The sequence below is a fragment of the Numenius arquata genome, chromosome 5 (genome assembly GCF_964106895.1).
Source record: "Numenius arquata chromosome 5, bNumArq3.hap1.1, whole genome shotgun sequence".
Lineage (NCBI taxonomy): Eukaryota > Metazoa > Chordata > Aves > Charadriiformes > Scolopacidae > Numenius > Numenius arquata.
In genome coordinates this window covers 29,064,386-29,091,719 of record NC_133580.1, presented here as the reverse complement: position 1 = coordinate 29,091,719, position 27,334 = coordinate 29,064,386, and the positions used below count along the sequence as shown (strand labels likewise).

Here is a 27,334-nt window from a genome sequence, read left to right as displayed (position 1 = left end):
AGATTGATGGACTGTCATAGGCATACTGCCCTCAGCCACCATGATAAAGCCCTTCCTTCAAGGAAACAGACATTTGCAAACTTCAGGAAGGTTTTTAATGTTTTTTTGTAAGATAATTCATCAGTACCCAAAGAACAGAAACCATAGCCTTTGGTTTTGCCTCCTATTTCACTTCAGTCTCCTGAATCATGAGCAAATATGAACTACCAATTGCATGAATAAAGTTGCATAATTGGTGTCTCCATTAAGATTGATACGGAGATTTCATAACACTGCCACGGAGACAAACATTTTAACCAAATTAAAGAGAATGCACTTTCCCTCTCAGTACAGAAATTGTGTAGTGATGACAGTGCTGCACAGGCTACACATCTGAGAGCCAAAACCAGCCTCAAAACCAGGTCTTTGCCATCAAGACGAGTTTCAGGAAATTAGTAGTTTGTTAATTTTGTCTTTCAGCTTCTTTTAGGTGGACAAGAAGTTGGATACACATTGTGCCTGTCCTTACCCTTCAGTTTTACATGTCCCCTTTCACTAGTAGTAGTTGAAGATGTTTAACTATTTACCAATGTTCTCTATTTTTGCTCGACAATATGTGAGATTAATAGGTACACAGCCAGATTCAGAGGCCTATTATGATCAACTCCTCTATTTAATGAAGATGGTCTCAGTAAAAGCTGTCTAAGTACCTAGCAAAATGGTATTTTCAATAGCCAAAGAATTCATTAAGGACTTTAAGACACCAGCCTAATAGATGATATTATTTCACACTATTAATTACCATTTCTGTTTCTACCAAAAGAGATGCACAAAAACACAGTATTGGAATGTTCACTAGTATCATACTTCAGGAAGTGTTAAATCCTGCATTACCTTTTAATAATCAATGAACAGTTTAAAGTTGAGGGAGAAAATTACATGGTTAAGCTCACACAGTGAGTTAATAGCACATTTGTTCTAAAATTCATGTTTTCCTATTTTCCAGCGACATGCACTATTTTCCTAGTCTACTTTCTCACCATCTAACTACATTTTGTATAAAGACTATCTGATGTTTTCTATTTTAATTAAATAGCTAAATTGGAAACAAACCAACCAACCCTGATTTGTACAACAGTCTCTTCTACCTAAGAAGAGTAATTCAGCATTGCCTCAAATGCAGCCCATGCAACAAAGAATCCATGACTTCTGTAGAAGAAATCACTAGGCTTCTGTTTGATTATATTTGCTTTCCTTAACTTTTAAGGAGACATAAATACATAGCGACCAGTATTTTATATGTATTCTCTTAAAGTGAGATTGTCTTTCCAAATTTTACGTAATGTGGATTTAAGAACATGGTTTTATTTCACGTTAGGAATCCCTAGTGCCCTTCTAGGTTAATACTGGACCAAAGTTTTTCTTATCAGAATGGAAAAATGTGATCCTGTCCAGTGATAGCGAGCAGTGGCACTATGCAGCATTTTTAATTAAAAGCCAATGTCTGAAAATTGCAGGCAAAAATGTTTTCCTCCTGCTTTCACATAAACAAGTTCAACAGTTGCAAATGCAAGTTCTAAAACTGCATTAAAAACACACGATATGCCATTTAGATAGGGAAACATCAATGCCAGGCACCTGTTAGATAACTATGCTACAAACAACTTCTCCTCCCAAGCAGTACTGAATAATTCAATGAACAATTACAGCAATAATCTTGCTGGTTGATTGCTTGGAAATAAACCCCTTCCGTCTTTCTTGTGAACTTCCTACCATTCATTTAGCTACACAGAAAACGGCAGGTGTGCAGGAATTTCTTGCACACCTTAGTTTCTATATTTTTGCAAATCTGTCCCTCTGTGCTTATGCGATGATTGAACTGCTTTATATCGCAGCAGTTCCTATCCCCTTTGTAACTACTGCTTGTCAACAGCTGTAGACTTATTATGGCTTTGGATACTTTCATAAGAACAAAAAATTACAGTTATCTTCCATACATTAGGAGAATAGTTTATATTGTAGCACATTGGTTTTGAAAGAAATTTCAACCGGTAGTACATACACATATCCTTCAAGATAAAAGCTCATACTGCAAGAATAAAATGTACAGTATTTATATATGCATACATGTATATCTCATATAAATTATTTCCTGAAGTTCAGAAGATGATGTTCAACTACCTTTTCACAGAGCTGATAGAAAAAAATGTTACGTCCTGGTTGAAAAAAAGACTTGAATCTGTAATCCTCTAGGAGGAAAAGAAAAATATCCAAGTCCTTCAAACAGTTAACTAGTCTGAGTGGTAACTACAGTCTACTGTTCCTGTTTTGGACTGCGCTGTATGTCTTGTATTTATTTCTCAATACACAGCTCTGTAAAAATGAATCATCAAGTCACGCATACCTTTCTCAGATGTACTGCTGTTAAAGCTAACTGAACCTGTGCCATATGGCTGCGTCCTTAATACAGCAAGTCTGAAGTCGTTTTAGCACAGCTGTTTTGTTAAAGTGAGAAATTCAGAGAGACAAAATTCTGAGCTGGCAGCTCTTTTAGTTAGTTTTTAGTTAGTGTAAGGTATCATCTTTCGTTTTGTTGTACAAGTTGATGGTTGTATTGTTGAAGATGATTAAGGTCCCTATCCGATTTCCACTGGAGAAAATCTACTGTGACTATTTCAAATGAAATAGGAGGGGTCCTATCTTGTAAGCTTAAAATAAAAGAAGGAAAGTTTAAATTTTATAGAGGTTAGGGATTTTTTTCAAGATAAAAATATTTAAGCACAAAGAGGTGAGAAATACTCCTTTATTTAACCATTGCATACATATATAATCAGATCACACTATCTTCTTTTGTCCCAGTTTGTTCTCTCAATCCATTTAAACAAAATAATGGAACCAAAAAAAATTATGCTCTTGAAAGCCTTGTAAGTTGAACTTAAAAGTCCTGTAAGTTTCTTACTGATTAGTCATTACAATATACCAGCTCCTCTGAAGTTAATGAGTTACAAAGTCAACCCTTCAACAGATAAATGTGTGTGTAACTAGAACACCTATACAGTTTGGGGCTGATTCTTAAACAGATGAGATACTGTTTTGTTTAGTAACATCTGGGCACACTCTAAGTAGCCATATGACATTTTGCCATCCTGGCAGTCGCTTTGTAAAGACAAGCACACGGAACTTATACTTACTCTGTCTCCTTTAGGACCTGCAGGGCCATGGGGACCAACTGGGCCATCTACACCCTACAAAAGGAAACAAAGAGGGTAAGAGAGAGATCTTGTTCTTTACAAGTCTTTGGTCTTAATAGCTGTCTTCTAGCCAAGAACTAACATGGAATCAGTCTTCACCAGTTGAAAATTCAGACTTAATTGTGATGGGATCTGGCCAAACAAATCCATTAGGCTTTCAAGACTCCCCGTATAAACTCTCATGTTATGAGGTAACCCATCTTTCTTCTAGTTGGATTTTACTTTATTCATGGAAGTCATAAGATTTACAAAGATTTTAAAATTATTGAAAGAACAAGGGTGAAAGATTTTTTTTTTTAAAACTTTGATTATTTTAAAAATTGAAATATCCACCTGTAAAGTGGACATACTTGTTGCAGTGATCAATGGGAGGTTTATAGAAGCCTTCAAATACACAACTCCACTCTTCTTTCACTTTATCCAGTTCTTTATCATTATAAAAAGCAAAGAATTCAACACTTCTGTGAAATTCAAGAATGCCTGCAGCCCCAGCACGTCTGCATCCATTTCACTGATTCCATATTAGCATTAAACAAGGAACGTTTTCCTGTGTAAACCAAATCCCTCATCTTCCTCAGGAAAATAAGCACCCCAACCAAGGCAGTTATCCAACCAAAAAAAAAATCAAAACCAAACTGCCTTTTTAAGATTCAAGCTCCTTCTACAGAGAATTATATTCTCCTTCCCCCACATGTTGTCCTAAGAGTCTGCTGGAAGCCCCATCTTATACAGCATGAGAAACGTCTGTGGCGTTTGGCCTTCCTTCCTCCGTGCCGTGTGTGAGCGTGGGTGGCGGAGCTCTAAGAAGACACAGACTCGGTAACAAAGAATGACACAGAAAGACGAGGGACTCACCCGGGGTCCTGGCTTTCCGTCTAAGCCAGATGCTCCCTGTGTGGTTAGGTGGAAGCATGGATGATGGGTACAACACGAATGACAAGAACGTGAGATTAGTAAGTGGTGCTGATGAATAAACATAATTCAAACGTACAGTACAAGTTGTGACGGGGTTCTGGAATGGGCATCACATTACTACAGCATGTTAGTTAAATATTCACATAAAACATCAAGAGTCTGATTCTCTTCTCCCATTAGTGTAACATCACTGACCCACCCCTGCCTTCACATCACAGCATATTAGACCAGAATAATGTCAGGCTATAGGAGTGCTACAAACATCAGATGTTAGGCTGATTTTGAGCCTTAACGCATAAATATTTGCTTTGTAATTTACTTGCATGCTTCCTAATTTGTAAATAATGACTGTAAATAATACTTGAATACTGTACTACACAAAGAAAGAAAAATGTATGTTAACCGTGATAGGAAGTATTTAAGTGCAAGAATACTGCATTATGCAGCCAACAAAATCTGGATCCTGACTATAATGGTCTCATTCATTTCCAAGAGCCCGGGAGACAATCACGTTTCCTGTTTTCCCAAAATACTCCCAGTACAGAGCAGAGCCCAGGGCTGGAAGTGGGAAGCACCCGGCACTGCAGGCTACTTGCTTCAGCATCCTCGGGGACGGCATGACCTCTGGTGGATTTTACGCGAATAACAGAGCAGCAGCGAAAGATCTGTCCCACCATTGCTGGGGCTAAAGGGACTAAAACTATTTGGGACATAGGGAATAATCTGGGCCAACAACCCTCCCCCCCCCCCCCAAACCAAACAAACACCACCCCCCCAAACAAAAATAAATCCCAAAAACCCAAAAAGCCTCATTAATGGTGAAAATGAGCCATCTTTAGAAAGTCAAACACTTGGACTTTGCACCTTAAAATGACATTTAGAAAAAGTAGCAAGCAGGAGCAAGACAAGATCTATATAGAGTTTAAAAACTAATGGCATATTTTGCTCTGGGTTAGAACAAACATTTATTGCAGAACCAAAACTTTCTTCTTCCTTTCAGCCATTTTAAGGGGGTTGGCTCAGACCTCCAAAGCTCCCTCTCTACATAGCCGTAACTGTCAACTTGAAAATGATAATTTTTTTCAAAATATATTAAAACTCTCAGTGACATTGACCTTGTCCAGAGGCCCTGCACATCATTCTTGAAAGTATTAATCTGAGGGGTTTGGTTTCCTTTGGGTCAACTAAGTCTTTTTCCTCCATTTTGCTATTAACAATGTAATCACACGGAGTAATCCTCATGTTAAAAAAAAAAAAAGAAAGAAATAATGCACTCTTTTGTGAGGAAAAAATAAATCTAACTTTTCAGAGTCCTTTCAAACACACAGAGTAAGCACACAAAGTATTTTCTCTTTTGTCAACCTTAATTTTAAGAACCACAATGTTCCACGTGAACATTTATTTTTAGGGTCCTTCATTTCTTTGTAAGACAAAATTAATGCCAAACACTCAGAATGGAAATTTTCTGAAGAACAAGGCAAAAGTAACAACCCCCCATCCTTGATGAATGAGAAAAAAAAAAAAAATTCCTTAAACCAATTTTTAACTTTTCTCAGTTAGACCTCTCCATTTTAACTGCAGAAGTGCAAACAGGAAGAATAATCGAAAAGACGGGGGAGAAAAGGAAGATTCCTTTTTCAACGCAAACACCACACAACACTTAAATAACAATATGACTAATGTAATGGGGGTGATGGCATCCTTGTGACACTGGACACTTTCAACTGACACGTAACAAAAACCTGACAGCACTGGGTGTTACAGGACATTACTTTGAATGACAGCACAGATTTGGGGCAAAACAAAACCAGACTGATGCTCTGCTCTAAAATGGTATATTCTGTGTATGCTGTTGAGTAAACCAGAGTTGTTCATCAGGAGTAGAAAGAGAAGTTTGCACTGAGATTGAATAGTTGGGGTTTTTTACTTACTGGAAGACCAAGGGGCCCTCTGTCACCCTTTTGACCTGGTTCACCCTTCAATCCTTTAAGACCATTTAACCCTGGTTCACCCTAAACGTAAAAGTATAAATGCCAAATTTTTGGTGCTGTAATGGGTGTTTAAGCTGGGATATAAGAAGCCAGTCTCAGAAATAGCTGCAAATTCCAGTTTGAAACAAGGACACAAAGTCAACCTTCTCGGCCTGCTGGCAATTTACATACTGCTCACTGGGCAAAAGCACTTGGGAGGTGTCTGCTGGAGATTTAAAATCTGTGTGAAAAAAGCTCCAGGAAACTTACGAGTCACAGATTCTTGTCAATCTTTTCCTAATAATTATCACTATAGTTAGATGGTTTGAATTAAGCGTGAGTTTCACGGGTTTTTGGAATTTCCTCAAATCCCATAAACTACCCTGTAGAGATAATTCAAACTGAAAGAAAACTTTCAGAAAAATGAAGCTCAAAACTGAAGGCTTCTCCAGTGGGATCTCCTGAAAAGTACATTTTGTAAGGAAGCAATATTTTTTTCTTACGGCAAACTGGAATTTGCAGCAAAACCTTACATAAAGATATTTTAAACCTTTAAGCACATATAATTAAACAGTAACCAATTAAAAGACTCAGTGTAGGTAATGCAGTGCCAAGCTATTTGGGAGGCCTGTAGTTTCTGAGTTCATGGAGAGAAGTTTAAACAACATAAGAAACGGCACTTGTCTTCTTGTGATTGTTAAATTATGCATTGGCTATTACGTTGAACGTTACTAAGAGGATAATGGTGGGCTTGGAACTGCCAATAAATCATTCTCGCATCGTGAAAAACTACCTCAGCATGAGGCCTGCCCAGTCAAAAAGCGTGCTGACCATGCCTGCCTCTTTTGGGAAACAGAAATACGTGGGTATTTAATCCAGACTGCTCCCCATGGCCTTGTTCCTAGGTTTCCCTTTGATGTGTTATGTTACCTTATACCATATTCATATTTTTAAAAAAATATATATCTGCATAGAATCTAGTTTGCTGCTTTAAGTAACTCCAGACCCCGTCTGCCTGCTTTGCACCCTGCCTAAGTAGCCACTTCTTCATTCTTCTTCTATTTGACTCAATGTGACTTTCAGAGTGGTAGCACTGAAATTGCTCAAGTTTTGGAAACAGACCTGAGAAATCTCACAAAAGCCTGAGTCTCAGGCCAAAAGCCTGAGGTAAGGCAGGGCTGGTGCTAAGATGGAACAGACCTGACTTCAAAAAATGATTTATGACTCAGGCTTCTTGCACCAAGGTAACACAAACAGTCTCATAACGATTCAAACCTGTGATTTTCTGTCTCACACCTTCAAAAAACAAAACCAAACCCAAAAACTAAACCAAAAAAATGCTCTTCCTCTTATTTCTTTTTTGAGAAAGGTGCATGGAATTAGGGAGCCATAGTGATTAAAATGATCATGCCTGACAACACCACTGGCCCTAATGAATGCTATGCTATAGTGTCATACTGAATTTTGGTTTACTGGTGATTACTGAACTAAAGCACAAATTAAAATATTCCAACTCTGCCAAAACCTGCTTCCCCCCTCCTGAGCTGTTTTCATGGGCTTAGACAGTCCCCACAGTGTATCTTCATGTACTATGCTGTGGAAAATGTTCAAATGGTATTGAAGGGCTGCCTGATCAGGGCTTCCAGGTTGGAAAACATGAAAATACACACATGAGCTTCTGATGGGGAACTTGCATATTGTGTGAAGGAACTCGTCTGCAAAGTACGTGGCAGCTAAGAAGGTGAAAGGCCATTGGTACTGGAACAAGTAGGAGATGCAAGAGAGCAAAAATGAACAAGAGCTTATTTGACTCCATTTCCTGAGCGTGTGTAACACGCTTCTGTGTTCAAAAGTAATTCCAATTGCTAGATGAGTGAGTGAGTAGCTTGGCCATAAACAGGAAACTAAATAATTTAGTGCCACATCACAAATATTAATAAAAAAAATGGATTCAGCCAATGCTCAGAAGAAATACTGTTTGGAAACAACCAGAGAAAATTTAAAAAGCTTTTAAGCTATCTGTTAATATTAAAATCTGCTTTAAGGTTTAAGAATATCAGAACCATTTATTACATGAGGCATAAAACAAAACATAGGTGCATGCATTAAAGAACAAAGCATGACACTTCACAGACATCCAGAACATGACTACTCGAGACAGCCATTAATTTACCTTTGGGCCAGGCAGTCCATGAGGTCCCTGAAAATAAAGATACCATTTTTCATTATGGAAATAGGCCACGCATTTTTAAGAGTTTGTTGCTTTATAGGGGTGCAAGCTGCATCTGTATTTTTGTCCTCACAAATTAAATGCAGCTGTCAATAAAACAACTGTAAACAACCAATTCAGAGTATGAACCAGACCTAGGCATGTGCAATTTGTTTCTCTACTTCCTGTGAATTTTAAGACATGCAGAAAAGGTCCTAAACTACATCCCTCTCTAATGGTCACATACTCTCATAACACTTCAATTAAGCAGGCATTAAAATGACAATTTTTAAGCCCTTTCTAGCCCGCTCTTCCTCCCAAGCTTACCATAGGGCCTGGAGGACCATGTGGCCCTGGTGGTCCAGGTGGTCCTATCATCTACAGATAAAAAACAATGGCATTAAATCATGTAGAGTAAAGAACTCCCTCACAAATACCAGAAGACAGACTGACCCTTTTCTTGGCGAGCAAACATAGCAATGCAATGGTGCACATTGACAGCATATCTAGAAAGGCTTTTAGGAATGGGAATTACTTTGATTCAAAAGACAGGGTACCTGAAGTGTAGATTTGCCTGTGCCATATGGCAGCTTGCCTGTCTCCTGATTCTTGATCCTAGGGTCTAAGATACTATGACTTTATATATATATACTTTAAGACACTATGGGGAAAAAAAATCTCTCTAAAACAAATAGTACTGAGCAGGGATACTTGAACTTTTAATATTTTATGGTATGTGCTCCTTAGTTTTCCCTACATTACAGAATCTACAGAAACAGAAGAAGATGATGTGTGATTTTATTCCTCCACAATACTGATGAATGGAAAAGATACTAAATTTAAGCTAGGGTTTGAAATATTTTCAAAATTGCCCTTTTTCTCTCCTTTTATTTCACTTAGCCCACTTGTACCAAGAATTCCCTAAGTCACTAAAATAGGTAATCAGGTTACTCAGCATTTAGTGCATGCATATTCTGGGTTGGTTTCGTGTGTTCCTAACAAATCCATGGAAGAGAATTTCATGATGATATTTACGGTTCGGTATCATTTCTCTTCTTGGGTTTAATTCTAAAGGGCTGTTATCGTAACCTGCAAGGTGGCAGCAGGTCAGGAATTCCTATTCCAAAATCAGGTCTCCACATTTATGCTCATCCCCTCTGCTACACTAGCTGTTGGTGATGGCAATAGTGGAACCAAATGAGTTTTGAAATGTCAGACACATCTCATGAAATCTGAAAGCCTTTTTTCGAGTGAAAACAAGCAGAACAAGATGAACGAGTTAGTGAATTAATTTGTAACGAATTAATTTTCATTTCTGAGAGAGAGAGAGCTGGAGATACAGTGTGCCCAGCATGTCCCGCTATGGCAAAAGGTAACCACTTTGACACCTCAGAACTATGGCTCCAAATACCCAGGGCATGTCACCACTGACAAGGTAGTGGTAGTTAACTTCTGCTCTGAGGTTTTGAGGTTTCCTAACTTACTGTGCTCTGATAATGTTAACATCTATATCAAAAAGGTACTGTCTTTATGGGGAGGAGTTTTTGTTTGGTTTGGGGTGTGGTTTAGCTTTTTTTTTTTTTTTTTTAATGCCTTTATAACGCTTTGACAAATCAGGAGAATGTCTGGTCCCATAAAACTAATCTCTATCCTGGGTTACATGTCACTATTCCTGACATCACTGAAGTCAGTCTAGCCTGGTTCTCACTGGACTTTCTGAGATCCCCAGAATACAAGGTGTTGAGAGAGATTTGGGTGGGTTTTTTTCCATCAGTTTTATCTCTCTGTTTTATGTTGCAAAGCATTTATCTTTTGATGCATTACGGAACCAGAAAGCTTTCACTGAGGTGAGCAGGGCTGTTGTCCATAGTGAAAGAAGAGGATTATATCTTCAGAATTTCTTAAACACTATTTCGCTCTACGACCAGACCTGTTCATTCTCAAAAGGGCAAATGATTATTCAAAAAAAGAAAAATACACTGAAAGTTCAAGCGTAGGAACCATCAAGGATGTCAGGAAAGATCAGCCATGAATATGAAGTATTGTCCAGAATGGAATGCTGGAGCACCACTGCTGTATTCCTATGTTCACAGCAACACCACGCTGAGACTTACTGAAGGACCTTGGGCACCCGGCAAACCAACATCTCCTTTTTCGCCTTTAATACCATTGGCTCCCTACAAAACAGCATTTATAAACAGCTTTAATCTTATTAGTATTCAATCTAGAAATGATAATACTTATTTGCAAGTAATTGTAATTTTTTGAGAATAATAATACAGCTGACATATAGTGGGATTTTTTTTAATTTATCTTGGTGTTACTTTATTAATAACTGTTAACAAATGTAAAGGTGTGCTTTGATTTGTCAGCTATCAATTGCAGCATGATATTTATCACAAGTCCTTAAACTGGCATCCCATTCATGATATATTGGATATAGTTTTGGAATTGTTTCTATTTTTACTGAGAAATTTCATTTGTACATACATATGTATATAGCAACAGGGTGAATGCATCCCGTAAATACTGATGCATTTTCTCTCCCCTCCTCAATCTAAGTCATCTGAAATTCCTGACAAGTGTTCAAAACATAGCTCCTTTCTCCTACAAGCTACACTTGCCCAAGTTGTGCCGTACATTACAAGAGAGGTACAGATCTGATCAGCATGCCAACTAAGCTCTTCCCAAAGCAATGTTATGTTTGACCACAAGGGGAATGAAAAATTCTGACAATCTCACACCTCCTCCTAGATTAGCTGCAGAACAATCTCAGAATTTTCCTCCCCAGCGCTTTCTGTCCCATTTGCAATTTATCAGCACTGTTGGAAATTCTTGATAGTGGAAGAGAGAAAAAATACAAGTATTTTAGCTAAAATTAATTCATTTTTCATACTCACTGGCAGGCCAGGCAGTCCAATTCCTCCCTTTTCGCCAGGCATTCCAGGATCACCTGTATCTCCTTTTGAGCCTTTAAGACCCTAAAATATGTACTTATTTAGTAAATTGTGTAAAAAAAGGAGACACCAACAGAAGTCTAGCTTTGATTCTAACAAAGTAAGATTCTAACAGAGTAAGTCATTCTGCAGATTGACCTTTGCTGTTGATATGTAGAAATGCAGCCATTATTAGACCTCAGAGTATGCAGCAACACAATAGTGAACTTTATTAATTACTGTCATGTTATTATTTAGATCATGAAATCTCAGCTACGACTTGGGACCACATAAATAATCTCCTGAAATAACCCATGGTTGCTCACATGACCCGCACTCCATGATTTACGCATACTGTACCTGCTCCCCATCAACTCCTGGAGTTCCTGGGGATCCTGGTTCACCCTGCAAGAGATAAGATGGAATTGTATTATCCCAATTGTCCAAGACATTAGAGGAAAGAAGCAGTGATAAATGAACTAAACTGCTTAGTAATGTCTGAGATTAGTAAATTGCTACAATTAACAGCAACAAAACCAGAGAATATTCGGTCAAAAAGAACAGTCTACATACAGTACCTTTATGCTACATACAGTACCTTTATGCAACATGTTGAATAAATAGCCCTGCTGATTAGGCCAGTACACATATTTTGGGTTGTATAAAGGCCAGACAAGTGCATAAGAAGAAAGAAAAAAAGAAGAAACCCCAGAAACCTGGTGAAAAGACCACAATCCAATGGAAACTTTGTCAGTTACTGTAATAAATACGGAATCACAGCTCTCAACGTATGTAGGGTAGAGAGAGATTTCATGTTTTCTTTTCCTGGCTAATATAAGTCACCCAGTGAAGGAGTTCACATTCACAACGTTGCCCACAAGTTACACTGATGGGCATAGACTATATTAGAAAGAAACTCCTGTTAGGTTGAATTCTGCCATACATCATTAATTTTGGATGGGAATGCTCACCCATATGAAGGAACACAACCTCTTCCGTTCTCCAGCTCCTCTGTGTTTTACAATACATTCCAGGCTGCAGAAAAGCTGGGTAGATCCTAATGCAGAAAGTCATTTCTGCACATTTAACTCTGTATTCCATTATCAATTTTCATGTAGAAGAACAAACCTGGTTTCTCACAATTTATCAAAACAATTAACATGTATAAGGTGATGTATTTCCATACAATACCTTGGATGAAGCCTAAAATTGAAATGTCTGGCATTGTTATTGAAGAAACATGTATTTACTCTTGGAAAAGCTTAGTGTGACTGATAGAAGATACAATATATCCAGTATTTAAAAAAATAGGAGAATTATCTCAACTGATTTAAAAGCAATTAAGGAGGGTCCACTAACTGCAACACTTTTTTTGTTTCCTTTTTAAAGCATAGGCAAATTTATTATTAAATTTTATAGAACTGTGCTGCATATGGTATTCATTGTCTCTGTGTGGGCTGCTCACTAAGAGCTCTGGTACTACGCACAGCACCAGCCAGGTGGGATTAGCAAACCTGGGTTTGCAGCCAGGCTCCTGCCCACAAGCGCATGTTTTAATTTTTCCTGACATTAGAAAATACTGTGCTTGTTTGGGTGGGGACCACTGTAATATAAAGCTGCCCTTATACTGTGGCCAGAGGTGCTCTGCACGTAGTTTTGTCTGCCTCATTCCCACCCAGCCAGAAGTGATACTTAGGAGCCACGCTCTGATTGTGTGGCTACTTTGCGAAGTCCTAGGGAACAGCCTCAGTGCAGATCCATGGGCGAGATGCTTCTGCCCTCTTTCAGTACCAATTCATTTCCCTGCTTCTCAGATGAGCATCTCTGTGTGGCAACTAAACAAAGCACCTATTCTAGAAAGCTTCATTTCAAAAGGCGAGGATGCAAAGTTTGAAACATGCCATATTTGGTAAAATTACAGTTAAACATGCCGTACAGGAGAGCTCCCTGTACATGTGTGCACACATCAGTTAAAATACCTCCACCCTTAAGATATAATGGGTAAAATAAGGAAGATCACCTTTGGCCCTTGCAGCCCTTGGGGTCCCGGTGGTCCTGGTGGCCCCTAAACAGAAAAATACAAACCTCTCAGCTTTTAAATAAATTCCTGCAGGACTTGCCAGGTAAACACAGGCTGAATGTTAATATAGGTACCGTAACAAAATGGGTTAGATTTTTAACACAAGGGGAACCAAGACTAGTTATGGACAAGTTGTTAATTTATGATGTCTCTCAACAAACAGAAGGGTACCACAAAAATCAATGCTAAAAAAACAGCGCAGTTCATATTTGTTTAATAAAGTCCTGCTGCTCCCATTGATGAAGTGGCAAAGCTCCTCTTAATGGCAGGGAGGTCAAAACTCACCTCAGCCACGTTTGCCAGCGTTCACATCCTGATCCAAAACAAGCCATGCTCAGGAGAAATCTCCAACTGAATGCAAAGAGGATTCTGCTAAAAGATGTTAAGTGCATTTGGGGATACCCAGTGCTGTGTGAAATTGCCATGGAATAAATTGTAACTATTTCTTCCATTTCTGCCTCAGGTTGTGGACACAGTGCCATGTATCAAATATTGGTCTGGATGGTGAACTGTGGGGATGCTTTAAAAAAAAAGAAATTTAAAAATCCCCTCCATGAATACAGAGAGACTATTTGTACGCATAGGACGATAGGACTAACGGCAGTCTTGCAGAGAAGAACTTGAAACAATAAGAAGAATAAAATAATTTGCTTACACCAAGTCTGCAACTTTAAGGGAAGGCTGAACTGCAATACTATAAGCGTCTCCAGCTGGTGTCAGTATTCTCAGAAATTGGGTCTGGCCTGATGTGGCTACACCTTCCACAGAAACTGGCTGGAGTAAGAGCACTGGAGCATTCAGTCATCCGCACTGGGACAGGTGCTGGAAAATTTATCTTTATTTCTGAGATCTGATAAGATGGGACAAGAGAACTCCTCACACTTGGGCTTTCTGCTTAGCTTCAGTTGTTAACGGAGACAGGCCTTTTTCAGAAAATACTTTGCATCTGGTCTGAAAACTCCCAAATGATGTTTCTTCACAAACCAATTTGAAAGAACAGAGTTTCTGCCCTGAAAATAAGGTTGATAATAGAAAATTGTATGGTCCTCAAATCCTGCTTCATGTTTTCTCTGGTCTCCCATGTAGATGCACACAGATGGGAACATACACCAAAAAGTCCAAAGCAGCTACCGGCCTAGATGTGTACCTACAGAAATACTGAGTTCTGTATTTTCCTGGTCTCTAACTTAAGTGAACTGAGGTTTTGCCATTAATTCAGCAGGAGCAGAACTGGTTCTATTGTTGAATTGCTTTCAACAATGGGTTCTCTGTTATGGGAATGCCAAGCAAATAAATACATGTGATGATGACCAGGGTCGACATCCAATGAAGACGTGTCCTGAACTGGCAGAATTATGAATACGCTAAAACACAAAGGGGAAGTTCTACAACACACAGTAAGTCATGCGATAGGAATTACCGTGACAGTCAGGGTGGCAATCCTCTGTTGGCAAAATGTATTAACAAGAAACACCATTACCAGAATTGAACAAGGATATAATTATTCTGCTTGCTATATTTCTTATCTCCACAAAACCTAAGCTGCACCTGGAAGACATCATGCCTCCAAAAAAATAACAGTAAAAACCATATTATTTTTAACTCTCAATGTTCTACCAGCTGCTTGGCTTCTATGTGTATCAGGATTTTACATAAGCGAAGACTGCAGGTTCTCATACAATTTGAGAGATCAAATAAATTATAGCTAAATAGCAAAATCATAGCAAAAGTCTTCCAAAAGTTTTTTTAAACATTTTAAGAAAACATGATGAGTTTGTGTCTTAAGTTGAATAAAGGGCTTGCCATATGTTTTGCAAACTCTGCAGGTTTCACACCAATGTTTAATTAACAAATATATTTCCTAGAGTGGAGATATAACATTGATTTTCATATAGAAATGCAGATGCACAAAGGAGTTAAGTTCTAAATCCAAAACTGCTGGTCTTCAAACTCAGTATTGTTATTGTATTGTATTGTATATTACAATTCTGCTGAAAGGAAAAAAGACGTTTTTATCAGGTAAGGAGGCAAAATATCTTGACCTGCTACTATTATTTTGCCAAAGAAGAATCTAAAAGCAAGTGAAAAAGTGTTTAAATGTCATTAAAATGCTTGTCTATATTTTTAAACAGTAAAACCCCCAAATACTGCTCCTTGCACATGCTTTGTTATTGACTGTGAAGAACCTACTGGCCTACATGGAACAAGAAATATTTAGCTTTTCTAGTTTTCCTATGTGCAAACAAATATTTTCAAATCTTCTGTTTTAAGCTTTAAAGGAATCTTCATTTGCCAGTGAAACAATATACACTGTTGTCAAGAATCTGGAACCTGCTCAATACAAAGTACTTGGAAAAAAAAAAAGTTCTCTAACACATGGTTTTAATATATTGATTTATTTTTTCATTTTAACATATTAGTGGAAATATATAAAGAACTTTAAAAATACTGAAAAGTGCAGTTTTTCTAGATATGAAAACCTAAAATAGCCATCACAAATCAATGTTTGCATGCTTACACTAATGAGTTCCTTTTCAGCAGCATATTCAGATTTTAATATCTGATCCTGTAGCTCCTACAAAGGTTAAACTTTTGCAGCTACTACCTGTTGCCTCAGGAAATTCTGCAGAATAGGTCTGAAAAACAATTTCCATAGAGACAGGAATTTTGTATCTGGTCCTCCAAGTGAAAGCCATGCGCACTCAGCAGGGGTCTTGCTCGAACTAAGGTGACAATTTTAAGATTGCAATTTGCAGTGCTGGTGGACCAAGAGGTCTTATTCTCCACTGACACATGAGATTGAGTAGGATGCACAAGGCAAAGTAACTAAATTGTTCTGAAGCTTCTAGGCTGCTTGATGATTTATTACTAAATTCCAAAAAAGCAGACAGGCAGCAGACTCTTGTCAACTTCTTAAATCAGCAGGCCAAATTCTGTGCAAGTTCACAGCTCAGTGCTGAGCACTGAAAGTTCTCGTATGGGAGAGCTGCACATCTCAGAGCCCCTAGGAATTTGTCACCAGGAGACTTGGGAATGGGTGCTTGCCATCTGAAAGGACTAGGCTGGATTTGGCAAGGGTATAATTGATTGATCCTGTATAATCTTACTTATACCATCCTTGCTCAGCCATTCCCATTAATATCAATTATTTGTTGCCCTGGATCAGAAGGTGATGACATTTGAAATGATTTACAATGGGATAAGGGCTTCCCAATCTGTTTCAATCACTGCAATAGGCTTTAGTTGCTTTTTAAGACTTCTTTATGTGCTGCAGCTTTTCTGAGGAAGCTTAAGAGTAACATTGATGCCACAGTTAAGACACACAAAAAAAATACAGGATATACAGAGGCTAAAGACTCTGGTAAAATGATACATTAATTTTGGGCTACTTCAGGCATCTAATGCAGAGAGCAATATAAAAGACCGCAAGCTGTGAGTTTCAATTCCCTTAAAAGTAAACAAAATAAGACAGATACAATGCAGACCCTCAGAACGTGCCTATGTAGACTTTCCTGTAGACACCACTCACAATGAAAGAGTGGACTTAGCCTTAATGACATACAGGCTTTTAGATTTTAGTAAAGGCAGTGAGATTTTTTTTTTTTTTATTTTTCAAAAGAGTCTTGAAAACCAAATGACTGGCCAGACATCTATCCACTCCCACTGAGTAAAAGCAAGAAAAAAAGTTCAGCCACTTCAGTGAGAAAATGATCAGATGCACAATGAGCCAAATTCAGTCTTCAAGTTGCACATAAGCAAACCATTCACTTTGGTGGGGTTATACTGCACAGAATTTGCATCTGAGTATACTGCAATGTAAATCACCTTGACTGCAATGACATATGTCACCTTGGTACTTTGCTTTTATGCAAACACTCATTCATTCTTTTTGTAACCTTCTTTTAATCCTCCACACTTTCCTGCACACCAGTCAAAATAAGTTTTCTGGAAATGAATAAGCGGGAAGACTGGTGCTTGGTCTATTTAACATACTCAAGTTGCTGATTGAATCCACAGCTTGCTAATGGAACCATGTTACATGGTCTCCAAATCTCAAACATTCTGCTCTTTGCATTTTGCAGGAAGAGGAGGAGGAAAAGGAGGAAAAAAAGAAATGTCAATATTATACTACATGAACTGAAAAGCAGACACTTCTGTTGAACCTTTGTATGTGGTTTATTACATGAATTCAGCACTAAGCACCAGAGCCAGCAATGAATCAGCTTCATCCTCATGAGATGATGTCAATTCTCTCCAGGGGAAACGAAATTAATTCACTCAGCTAAACTGTATCAAGGAAACAGTTTGTCTAACACCAAACAGCAAACCTGGTTTCCAAATATAGGATGAGTTCCTGATTAATAAGTTCAGCAAATCTTTGCACACAAAATGTTTTCAAGGCCTACACAAAAGAGAAATACAATGATGTCAAACTGCTTTTTCCCAGACCAGACTAAGCCACTCCAGCCTTGTTATGTTTGCATACCTGCAGAGCTTCATGGATATTGCCATTATAATCAATTATCTCTGTTGCACCTTGATCACCCTTCTGTCCAGGTGGTCCCTGTAATATATTTTCCATAAACATGTTGAGACACCTGCCAAAGACTACTCTAGACATTTAACTACAGACACATGCTTTGACCTAATTATGCTGTGTTGGAATCTTGTTGTACTTAAAATATATTACGACAAACCACAGAAGTTAACATTAAACTAAAGTTTGTTTCTAAAGGTATCGTGGCTTAAACCCAGCCGGCAACTAGGTCCATGCATCTGTTCACTCACTCCCCCACTCCCAGTAGGGAATCACAGAATCTTCTTGGAAGGGAGAAGAGGGACAGAAGGAGGGGGAAGAAAAAAAACCTTGTAGCTTGAAATAAAGACAGTTCAATAGAGCAGTAATGGAAGAGGATAATAATAATAATGGTAAAAGGATATACAAAGTGATACAACACAGGTTGCTCTCACCACCCAACGGTCAATTGCCCATCCCATCCCAAGCACTGACTGCAGATTCCTGCCCCTGGCCAACCCCCGTTCATGTACTGAGCATGACATCTATGGTATGGAATATCCTCCTGGCCAGCTTGTCCTGTCCACGCTCCCTCTCAGCTTCTATGGGAAGCTGAAAAAGTCCTTGACTAATATAAACATTACCTAGCAACAATTAAAACAATATGTGTTGTCAACATTCCTCAATATTCTTCTCATACCAAATCCAAACCACAGCAGCTACTAGAAAAAAAATTCACTCTATCCTAGCTGAAACCAGGAATAAAAGGAAAACAATTTTTTAAGAAAGATTAACATAAACAAGCAAGTCAGTACACAGTGACTTGTGCTGCAGTGGGAAATATATGAAACCTCTGTTGCTAAACATTTGAGCAGTTCCAATACTGTAGTTCTGTATTGGCTGTGAACAATGTCAGAAAATCCGGCATGTAACATCCTGCTTGTGACTTGTGAACAGGAGACTGCTTCAAAAAGCAGCAAGGGCTGTTAGTCATATTAAAGACCAGTTAGCAGCACCCATTCCACCGGAGTCAAACGACCGATTTCATCAGTTTAACTGGAGTTGCTGCTACAATTTCAATTCATAGTGTGGACTGAATCTACGAGTATAAAACAAAGAGCTGAAATGCGAAGCACACTTACCCGTGGACCTGCAGATCCTGTGTCACCTCTGTCACCTGTATCGCCCTACGTAAAAATGACATTTGAAAATGAATATGCCATTTGACAGTTTATCCCTTAGTTCTTCCCCTTTAAATACGTTTGCCTTAAATAAACCAGTTTAAAAGGCCTCTCATCATAAACAGAATGTCAATCTTAATTAACTAAAGGAAAAAATCCTTCAAAATCTGTGTATGGTAAAAGGGTTGTAACATTGTTACTGTGTATGGTAAAATTGTCAGGGATGACAATGTTGCATTTAGTTCTGTGTGAATTGTTAAGAGCAAGGTCTTGGGTTGGAATAAGAAATCCAAAAGAACCAATCAAAGACAAATTACCAATTAAGTAATTTGTGTAACTTCCACATTCTTAATAGAACTATTATCAAAAGCTTTAAAAGAAAGCCAGAGAAATTAAATCACTCAGTCTGAAAACACTCAACAACTTCTTCAAAGCTGTGTTTCAAAGTATATAAACTTTTCTTTCTGTGATCACTACTCCACTTTCTCAATGTCCCTGCTCTGAGTTTTTGCCCCCCCTACAAACACAATATTACTGTCAGCAAAACAGTTCCTTTACTCCCTTAATGCAACAGGCTTAAGATCTTTACCAGTTTGCACACTGCTTTTTCTTATATATTTCAAGCAACAGAGGGAATTTCAAACATTTATGCATTCATTACCCAACATCCAGTGATTATGATTAATTTTATTTCAGTCATTTTCACAGTAAGCTCTTATATTTTTTTATTACTCGAAATTAATTTGGGTAAGATCTGCAACTTTTGCTCCTGTTGATATCTATACAATTTTGGTACAAGTCAGGGAAGAGTGATTAATTCATCAGTGGTAACAGAAAACATAGAATCCAGAAAACATTTGTGAGGCTAATGAAGGAATATAGAGAGCAGTCTGGTGGCAGGACATAATCAAGGTTGTGCCATCTGCCTTTCCTTTCAGTGTTGCCTTGGCAGCAGCTAGTGAACACATCACTGGAGTTGCTCAAAAATGAAGTTCCCAATTACTAGATCAACTTCTGTGGGCCAGATTTTCAAGACAGGTATGCAGGTAAAATGAAAATGATATATTCATTTTTGATAAAAAGAGAATTAAAGGGGATACCCTTATCTTTTTGGTGCATTTGTGAGGTGCCCAGGTACTGTAGGCAAATGAAAGGCTGATTTACTCTTCTACTCTCACTCTGATGCTTTAATCCCCTCATCAGCTCCCTCACTTTCCAATGTTTCTTTCTGGTGAGAATGAATGAGGTTGTGGCACTTATTTAATTGTAACCTTAAGCACTGTGAATGGGCAGCTCTTCAAGTACCTTTCAAGTACTGTAAATACTGTCCTACCATCCTACATTGTCTCATGTCTTTACTCTGACAGTAGACTCAATAAACACCTAAACAAATCTCTTTTCATTTTGCTTTGACTCCATAATAAAGCATGGAGTTCGGTGAGCACAGTATTCACACAGCAGACGAAGTAAGAGGAAAGCATATATTTTCTCTCTCTCTCTACATCTATGTGAACCAATGATACCTGTATAGAGATGGATGGATGCATGGATGGATAGATAGATATAATCAAAGTAGCTTTTTAAAGCAGGTAAAGCAGTAACGTAACCTAGAAGTCTTGCCTTTGTAGAACTTCTGGCCATCATATCTCAGCCTGCAGTCCATAGGATACCACTGGTTCCTAACTCACCAAAGTGTGAATCCATAAAATTTTTGTGAAAACCAACTAAATCTCCACAGGCAGGTGTTGATTCCTGGCATGTGTGAGGACTAAACCACATCAGTTACACAGAGATAAACCAGGTTGCATGAGGAAAACCAGAGCAGAGTGAAATAGATGTTATAACAGAAAAAGAACTAGAATCAAAGTGTTTAAAACACACAGGATTCAACTTTAATAGCTAAAGCTGAAAGTCAGAAGGTTTCACTTTTAAAGAACACTGCAGACTGTTACAGGTTCTTTTAAAGAGTTAAGTGAAGTTTCTGTGAAATGTCACAAATAATTTATCCTAAAAATCATTGTGTTAATTACTCCACTAAAGACAGTTTCTTTACTACTAACCTTTGACCCTTTGGGGCCTCTAGATCCCGGTTCACCTGTTTTCCCCTGTTTGAAGGAAGATAGAAGAAATATGATAGAGAAATGGGAGTGCACGTAAAATGAAATTAGTAATGACTAACTACTGTATGGAACAGCAGAAACACTTCATTTTATATGAACAAGATAATGAATCTGTAAAGGCACTGAATTTATAGCACCTACAGTAATATATTCTTTAACACCAGCATGCAAAGGCCACAGATTCCATCCTTCCAAAGGAAAAGTATGATTGGCATTAGTAAAGAGTAGACATCACTAACACTGGTATGCAGGAATGACCTATGTCATTCCATAGCTCCTGAAAAATGACAGCTAAGAGACAGAGAAGATAGTTAAAAATCCTAAAATAAGGATATTAAAATAAAGTATTACCACAACTTTTTTTCCCAGTGACTCAGATGAATACAAACTAACTGGCCAAAGAGCACAGAATCTGCCTGATTTTTTTCAAGATGTATTAGGAAAGGAAAACTTGATGGTATTGACACAGTGGGAAATATTAAGACAATGCTAAAATGTAGTGAGAACGATCTTTTTTCTTACAGGGTTAGAAGACAGCATGCAAAATGGATTTTCTCTGCATTCAATAACTACAGTGGTTCAAGCTTCAATGCTGATTGTTAGGGACCCGGAGGTCAGGACTTTAGCTGGAATGAATTAGGCCAACTCCATGACAGTGTGTGTAGGTAGTGTCTTTACTTTGTAGACCAAATAAGAGTCCATTCAGACTGCAGGTCCACAGCTGCGAACACAAAACTGTCATTGTATTCTGGACTGAAATGGATTATTTGGCAACATTTTCATTTAGAAGCTCACTCACCAAGTTTTGTTCTATTTTTCAGCAGGAAAGGATGTGTTCATAGTTGTAAAACTAACAAAACATTTCCAATGTAAAATCAGACTGACCTTTGGTCCAGGAACTCCAGGTTCACCTCGCTCGCCCTTCCCAACAGGGCCTGCCTCTCCTCTGTCACCCTATTGCAACAGAGACACACACATCACAAAACACTGGGCAGCCTTCAGCGCACCACAACTCAGAATGACCACAGAAACCAAGCCATCAGAAGAAAACATTTTTGAGTTCATTTATGATTTGTGATGGGCTGGGGAACTATCCCCTGAGTAAATACAGTCTTCTTGAAGGCCGGAGAAGAGGGCTTAAAAATGGCAATGGAATCTCTAAGGTATTTTTTTCCCCTAATCTGAAAGGACTGGAATAAAGTTCCCCAAACTGTGAGACTGTTGTAGGATTCATAATATTCTAACCTTGCCACACAGTGGCAAAAAACCAAAACCAAACCCATAGTAAGAAAGAAAAACCTACACGTCTAGTGGATCTGTATTTTCAGAGTCTGGTGTGTTGTATCAAAGTTCTAATGCCTGCACACATTTTCGAGTTTTTTTTTCTAAAAACCATTTATGACAACATAGTTTCTTTAGTCACGCATATTCTGCCTCTTGAACAAATAACTTTCGGGACGTTAACAGGAACAAAAGCAATGGATGAACTTAAGTTAGGAATGGATATAACATCTGCCTTCACATTTTTTGAGTACAAAGACATATATATCATAGCACTGGTCCATGAACTATGACTTGCCATATTTCCAAGCACTGCATATACCATATTTTAACCGGAACTTTAAAATTCCTGGCCATTATGAAAACATGACTCAGCATTTTATGTTTCTGGATAAGAGACTCTTATGCAGTTAGAACAGTCTCAGTCTCTGCTACATGCTGAGGAAGTTGAATTTGACTTTGGCTCTAAGGGCTTCACACCAGACTGTTGGCCAATTACCCTTACCTTTGTTCCTGGCAGCCCTGGCAGCCCAGGTTCTCCTTGTGGACCAATGAAACCCGGCTCACCCTTTAAAAATACGATATGAGAGGAATATAAGATTATTAGCTATTTATCAGTATGCAATTACAGTAACATAAGTGTCTTTTGGGTAGTATTTTCCCTGTATTGCTTACAGCTCTCCAGCTGTGATGCAACAGTTACACAGACACACTTTTCATCATGAGTAACTTTCATCAGCACAAATTCTTGTAGCAAGCCATCACACAGCCTGTGAAACACAAACGAAGCAGAAGGTGTCAAACGTAGTTTTTATGAGGTTAAGGACTGTTAATATGCAACCTGGACTATAACATTATATACCAAACTAATATTAAAGCAAGTCTGAAAGCAGGAGGGAAGCTCTGGGTGATTCCTAAATCTAAAAAGGGATAGTTCATTTCAGTCATGTGTTACGAGGTAGTTTTCTATTGCAGCATGTGAATGGATGGGCAGGGAGGGTGAGGCATGACAAAGCAATGACAAATGGAGAGGCCAGATGGTACTGCTGCAATGTGTAGTACCAGGGAGGTACTTAGCTGCATCATCCCCAAAAAGGAGACCATAGACTCATTTAGGTTGGAAAAGACCTTTCAGTTCATTGAGTTGGATCAAAAGTGATCTCCTTTCAAGTCAGAGACTCCCAGCACCATGGTATTCTCCCTCCTCATTCTGACAGTAAAATACTTCAGTTCTCTGCACCTGGACAACTTCTCTGGCTGTGAACAGCTGGGAAAGAGCCACAGCTCTCCTCATTCCCTCTCTGTTCTGCCCACATCTTGCCCATTCATTTGTACAAACATGACAGAAAAATAGCAGGAATCAAGCTGACTTGCAGCAGAAGCAACATTAAGCAGAGGAGTAAGGACATATTTTATTACCTATCTCCATGCCTGAAGGGGGATAAGGGAAGATTAATAAGCCATATGTTTTCCTTCACAAACTCTCCTGAACAAGGTTTCCTGCTATTTAATCTTGTATTTTTTTCACATAAATTTGAATCAAGAAGATGTACCCACAAGCTATTGTAAATTTTAAAATCGGTGGTGTAACCAATTTAATAAAGATTTTTTTATTAGCCTTTTAACAATATAACTGAACTTAATAACTAAAAATTACCCATAAAATGCCTCTTTAAATAGCTAAAAGACAGATGTGTCATAATCTTGTCTTGACATAATTACTAACAACATATTGAGACAGTGAAGATAAACAGTTGGATAATATTTCTCTTCACCTCTTAGTCTCCAGAGAAATACAGGTATGCTGCACGAGGCAAGCAAATTAGGAAGCATTCTTGCACATTCATCTGCACTCTCATCAACAATCTGCCATTAACAGTTCAAAGCAAAGAAGGTCTCTAACAAACCTATAATCAGAGAAATCTTTCCTGTGACTATATCGAGAGCCATAGCAATCTCTCAGTGACCTCCACTTAGATTATCGAAAAATACAACTGGATAATGAGTTTTCTCATGTGAAGTTCCATGGTTCAAAATACGGTAACAAAGGAATAAATGAAGACAAATATGTCCTAGAGAAGCATGGTATTTTTCTGTCATAGGAAAATAACCCTACAACAAGTCTTTGTATCCGTGCCCACCAGCAAGGATAACATAAAGTTGTCATTGCAGATGGAAGCACTTTACTGTCAGTAAACGCAGCTTCAATCATTTCATTTTAGAATAAGACGGTACTTGATTACCCCAAATTGTTTTAATACTGACTTTACCAGGCTGAATATTTTGGCCATCTAATTATGACTTCAAGGCAGAAGAAATATGCTGTGACTACATGATTCAATCTTTTCAGGGGTAAGGCTGAGAAGTGTCATTCAGAGGTTGATGCACCATTTTTGAGTCAGATTCTTGCACTTTGCTCAGGACTGTACCAATTGCCAAAGTCCAAAAAGAAGGCCCACCTTCCCACAAAATCTCTTAGAGGCAAAAAGAAAGTGCTTTGCGGTAGCTAGTGGAATTGATAATGGAAGAAGCTGGTGGCTTGACTAGCATAAGTAGAACACAGATCTTACATGACACAGCTTTAAAACATTATCAAATGTTGGGTGGAAGAAGTGGTGTGTCAGCCGACACTAGGAACTGACTGACTGGGTAGCAGCTCTGCTGAGAAAGATGTGGTGGTTATGGTGGATACCAAGCTGAATGTCATCCAACAGCGTACTCTTATCACACATGGAACAAACCGCAGTAGTTAAGACCCGGCTACATTAAGAAAAACATGCTACTCTCCCTCTGTCTGCTGCTAGTGAGGTTAAGCAGATTAACAGACAGATCTGTTTTGCCATCTGAACTAAGCTTCTAAGTAAAAAGACAACATGTTTGGACCATTTGAAACTAAGCCGTGTCCTCTCTAATATTTCAAATCTCTTGAGTGTAACCACAGCGTAAGGCATTAACTGAAATGCTCATTGGGTGCATTTCTGCACCATTCAAAGTTAGCAGAGGTAATGACCATATCAGGTTTGTCTCCGGCATTTCTGTCCTGCTTACTCGGAAGAGAAACATTTACCTGAGAAGCGATGCCCATTCTTCATACCTACTGTATCCTGCAACTATATTCGGCAAATATTGCTGGCTTCCTGCTTTATGTTATGCTTTATGCCACTCAGATAGCAAAAAAAGAAATGAGAATCTATCAAAATTAGCACTACCAACGATGTGTGAAATGTAACGTTTCTCTCAGTAAGGCATGCAGATGTCCCTGCTATGCAAAGGCCAGGGAGACTGTTCTGATTAGTCCCATCACACAAACACGATGCCAGAGCCGTAGAGGAATGTGGTTAGGAAACCAAGGACTAAGGAGTTTAGGTTTTGTTTTAAATATATGACACATCTGTGATTTAGCTGGCACATAGCTGCAGGAAAGCAAGAGTAAAGGACTGCACTTTCATTTGACAACATTGTAGCTCTGGGATTCACTGAAGCATCTACTGATCTTGTCTCCTGCTAAAATGAGCTCAGAATTTGCTCCAAACTACCGTGAAATGCTGAATGAAACAGAAGCAACCAGAGTGACCAAGAATTGCTTTTCTAAATTTTTCTAAACATCTCACTACAACTTCTTACAATAAACCCAACGTTTTATCCATTAAGAATATACCACAAGCTTCTTTGCCTGCTAAAGCCAGGGCAGGTGTCCCGGTTTGAAGTAAAACTGAACCAATTTTCTGTTCTGTAACTTTACATCCTAGCCAGGCCTCCTCTAACTCTCTGAAATTAACGGCATATCGTGGAGAAAACTGCTTGTTCTCACAATGATAAGCCCAATGTTTGTGCTCCATGCCAAGGAATGGTACGCAGGGAAGCCCTTGCTTATACTTATTGCTATAACAACCAAGGGCAGCCAATTTTGTTATTTGCCCCTTTAGAGGGTCAGAAACGGAAAAAACGTAGAGGGGTCACATCGGTGGGGAGGAGTGGACAGGAGAGGTGACCCAAACCTGACCAACTGGGGTATTCCATCCCATCTGCCCCATGCTCAGTATAAAAGCTGAGGGATCAAAGCATCAACCCCCTTCCTGCGATGGCCGACGTCCAGAGAGGACTCTGTCTGTTCATCTGCCTTTGATCCCGATCTGTGGGTTCCTGACTCCAGAGCTGGAATCCAGTTCCCATTCGTCACCAAGTCCAGTCTGGGACTTCCCCAGTGCCTGCTGGTGACATGACTGTCATCCTGGGAGCTTGATACGGTTTTGTATATATTGTATCTATTTCATTATTTTCTTCTTTATTTTTATTTTAATATTAATTCTTCATTAAAGTAGTTTAGTTCATTCTAAACTTCTTGAATCTCCTTATCTCTTTCTCTCCTCTCTCTCTCTTTTGGGAGGAGGGGCGGGGGGGAAGGGCCATCTGTCAGTCCAGTTTTGGTAAATTCGGCCGAAACCACGACAGCGGGGAACACAAAATCTGCAAAGAGGAGTTAAACAGGTAGGTTTTGAAAGAAAAGTGAGGTACTACCCCATTTGAATTACTGTTTGGCAACTGTGTAGAAAGCGATCAGCAAGTGACGACTCTCTGCGCCTTTTAGTTTAAGCGTTTTGGCACGGTTATGAAATCACTGCTTAAAAACCACCACATTGCACAGGAAGCCAGCAAGATGAATTCCAGTATTCAAACTTCATCTACTGTTAGGGCTTGGATTAATTTGTATGAATCATACCACACAGGCAACTTAGTATTAAAAAAAAATAAAAATCAACAAGCTTGTGAATTGCTTCCATTTTACAGAAGTGATTTTTTATCTTTTTAAGAATAATTTTTAATATCTTGATATGTTAATATTTTAAGACATTAAGAGACTATCTCTATGCATACTCATTTTCACCCTCAAGTGTC

General features: G+C 38.6%; 1 protein-coding gene across 1 annotated transcript in view; it reads right to left on the bottom strand.

Moving 5' to 3' along the window:
- COL25A1 (collagen type XXV alpha 1 chain) overlaps positions 1 to 27,334 on the bottom strand; it is a 336,819-nt gene that overhangs the window by 13,167 nt on the left and 296,318 nt on the right. The window contains exons 19-31 of the mRNA XM_074147547.1: positions 22,944 to 23,006; positions 22,043 to 22,111; positions 21,098 to 21,142; positions 18,999 to 19,043; positions 17,827 to 17,904; positions 14,761 to 14,784; positions 13,281 to 13,325; positions 11,621 to 11,665; positions 11,225 to 11,305; positions 10,439 to 10,501; positions 8,652 to 8,702; positions 8,289 to 8,315; positions 3,171 to 3,224 (exon numbers count right to left, since the gene is read on the bottom strand). Coding sequence (XP_074003648.1) covers positions 3,171 to 3,224; positions 8,289 to 8,315; positions 8,652 to 8,702; positions 10,439 to 10,501; positions 11,225 to 11,305; positions 11,621 to 11,665; positions 13,281 to 13,325; positions 14,761 to 14,784; positions 17,827 to 17,904; positions 18,999 to 19,043; positions 21,098 to 21,142; positions 22,043 to 22,111; positions 22,944 to 23,006 — 690 coding nt within the window. The remainder of the gene's footprint in view (positions 1 to 3,170; positions 3,225 to 8,288; positions 8,316 to 8,651; positions 8,703 to 10,438; positions 10,502 to 11,224; positions 11,306 to 11,620; positions 11,666 to 13,280; positions 13,326 to 14,760; positions 14,785 to 17,826; positions 17,905 to 18,998; positions 19,044 to 21,097; positions 21,143 to 22,042; positions 22,112 to 22,943; positions 23,007 to 27,334) is intronic.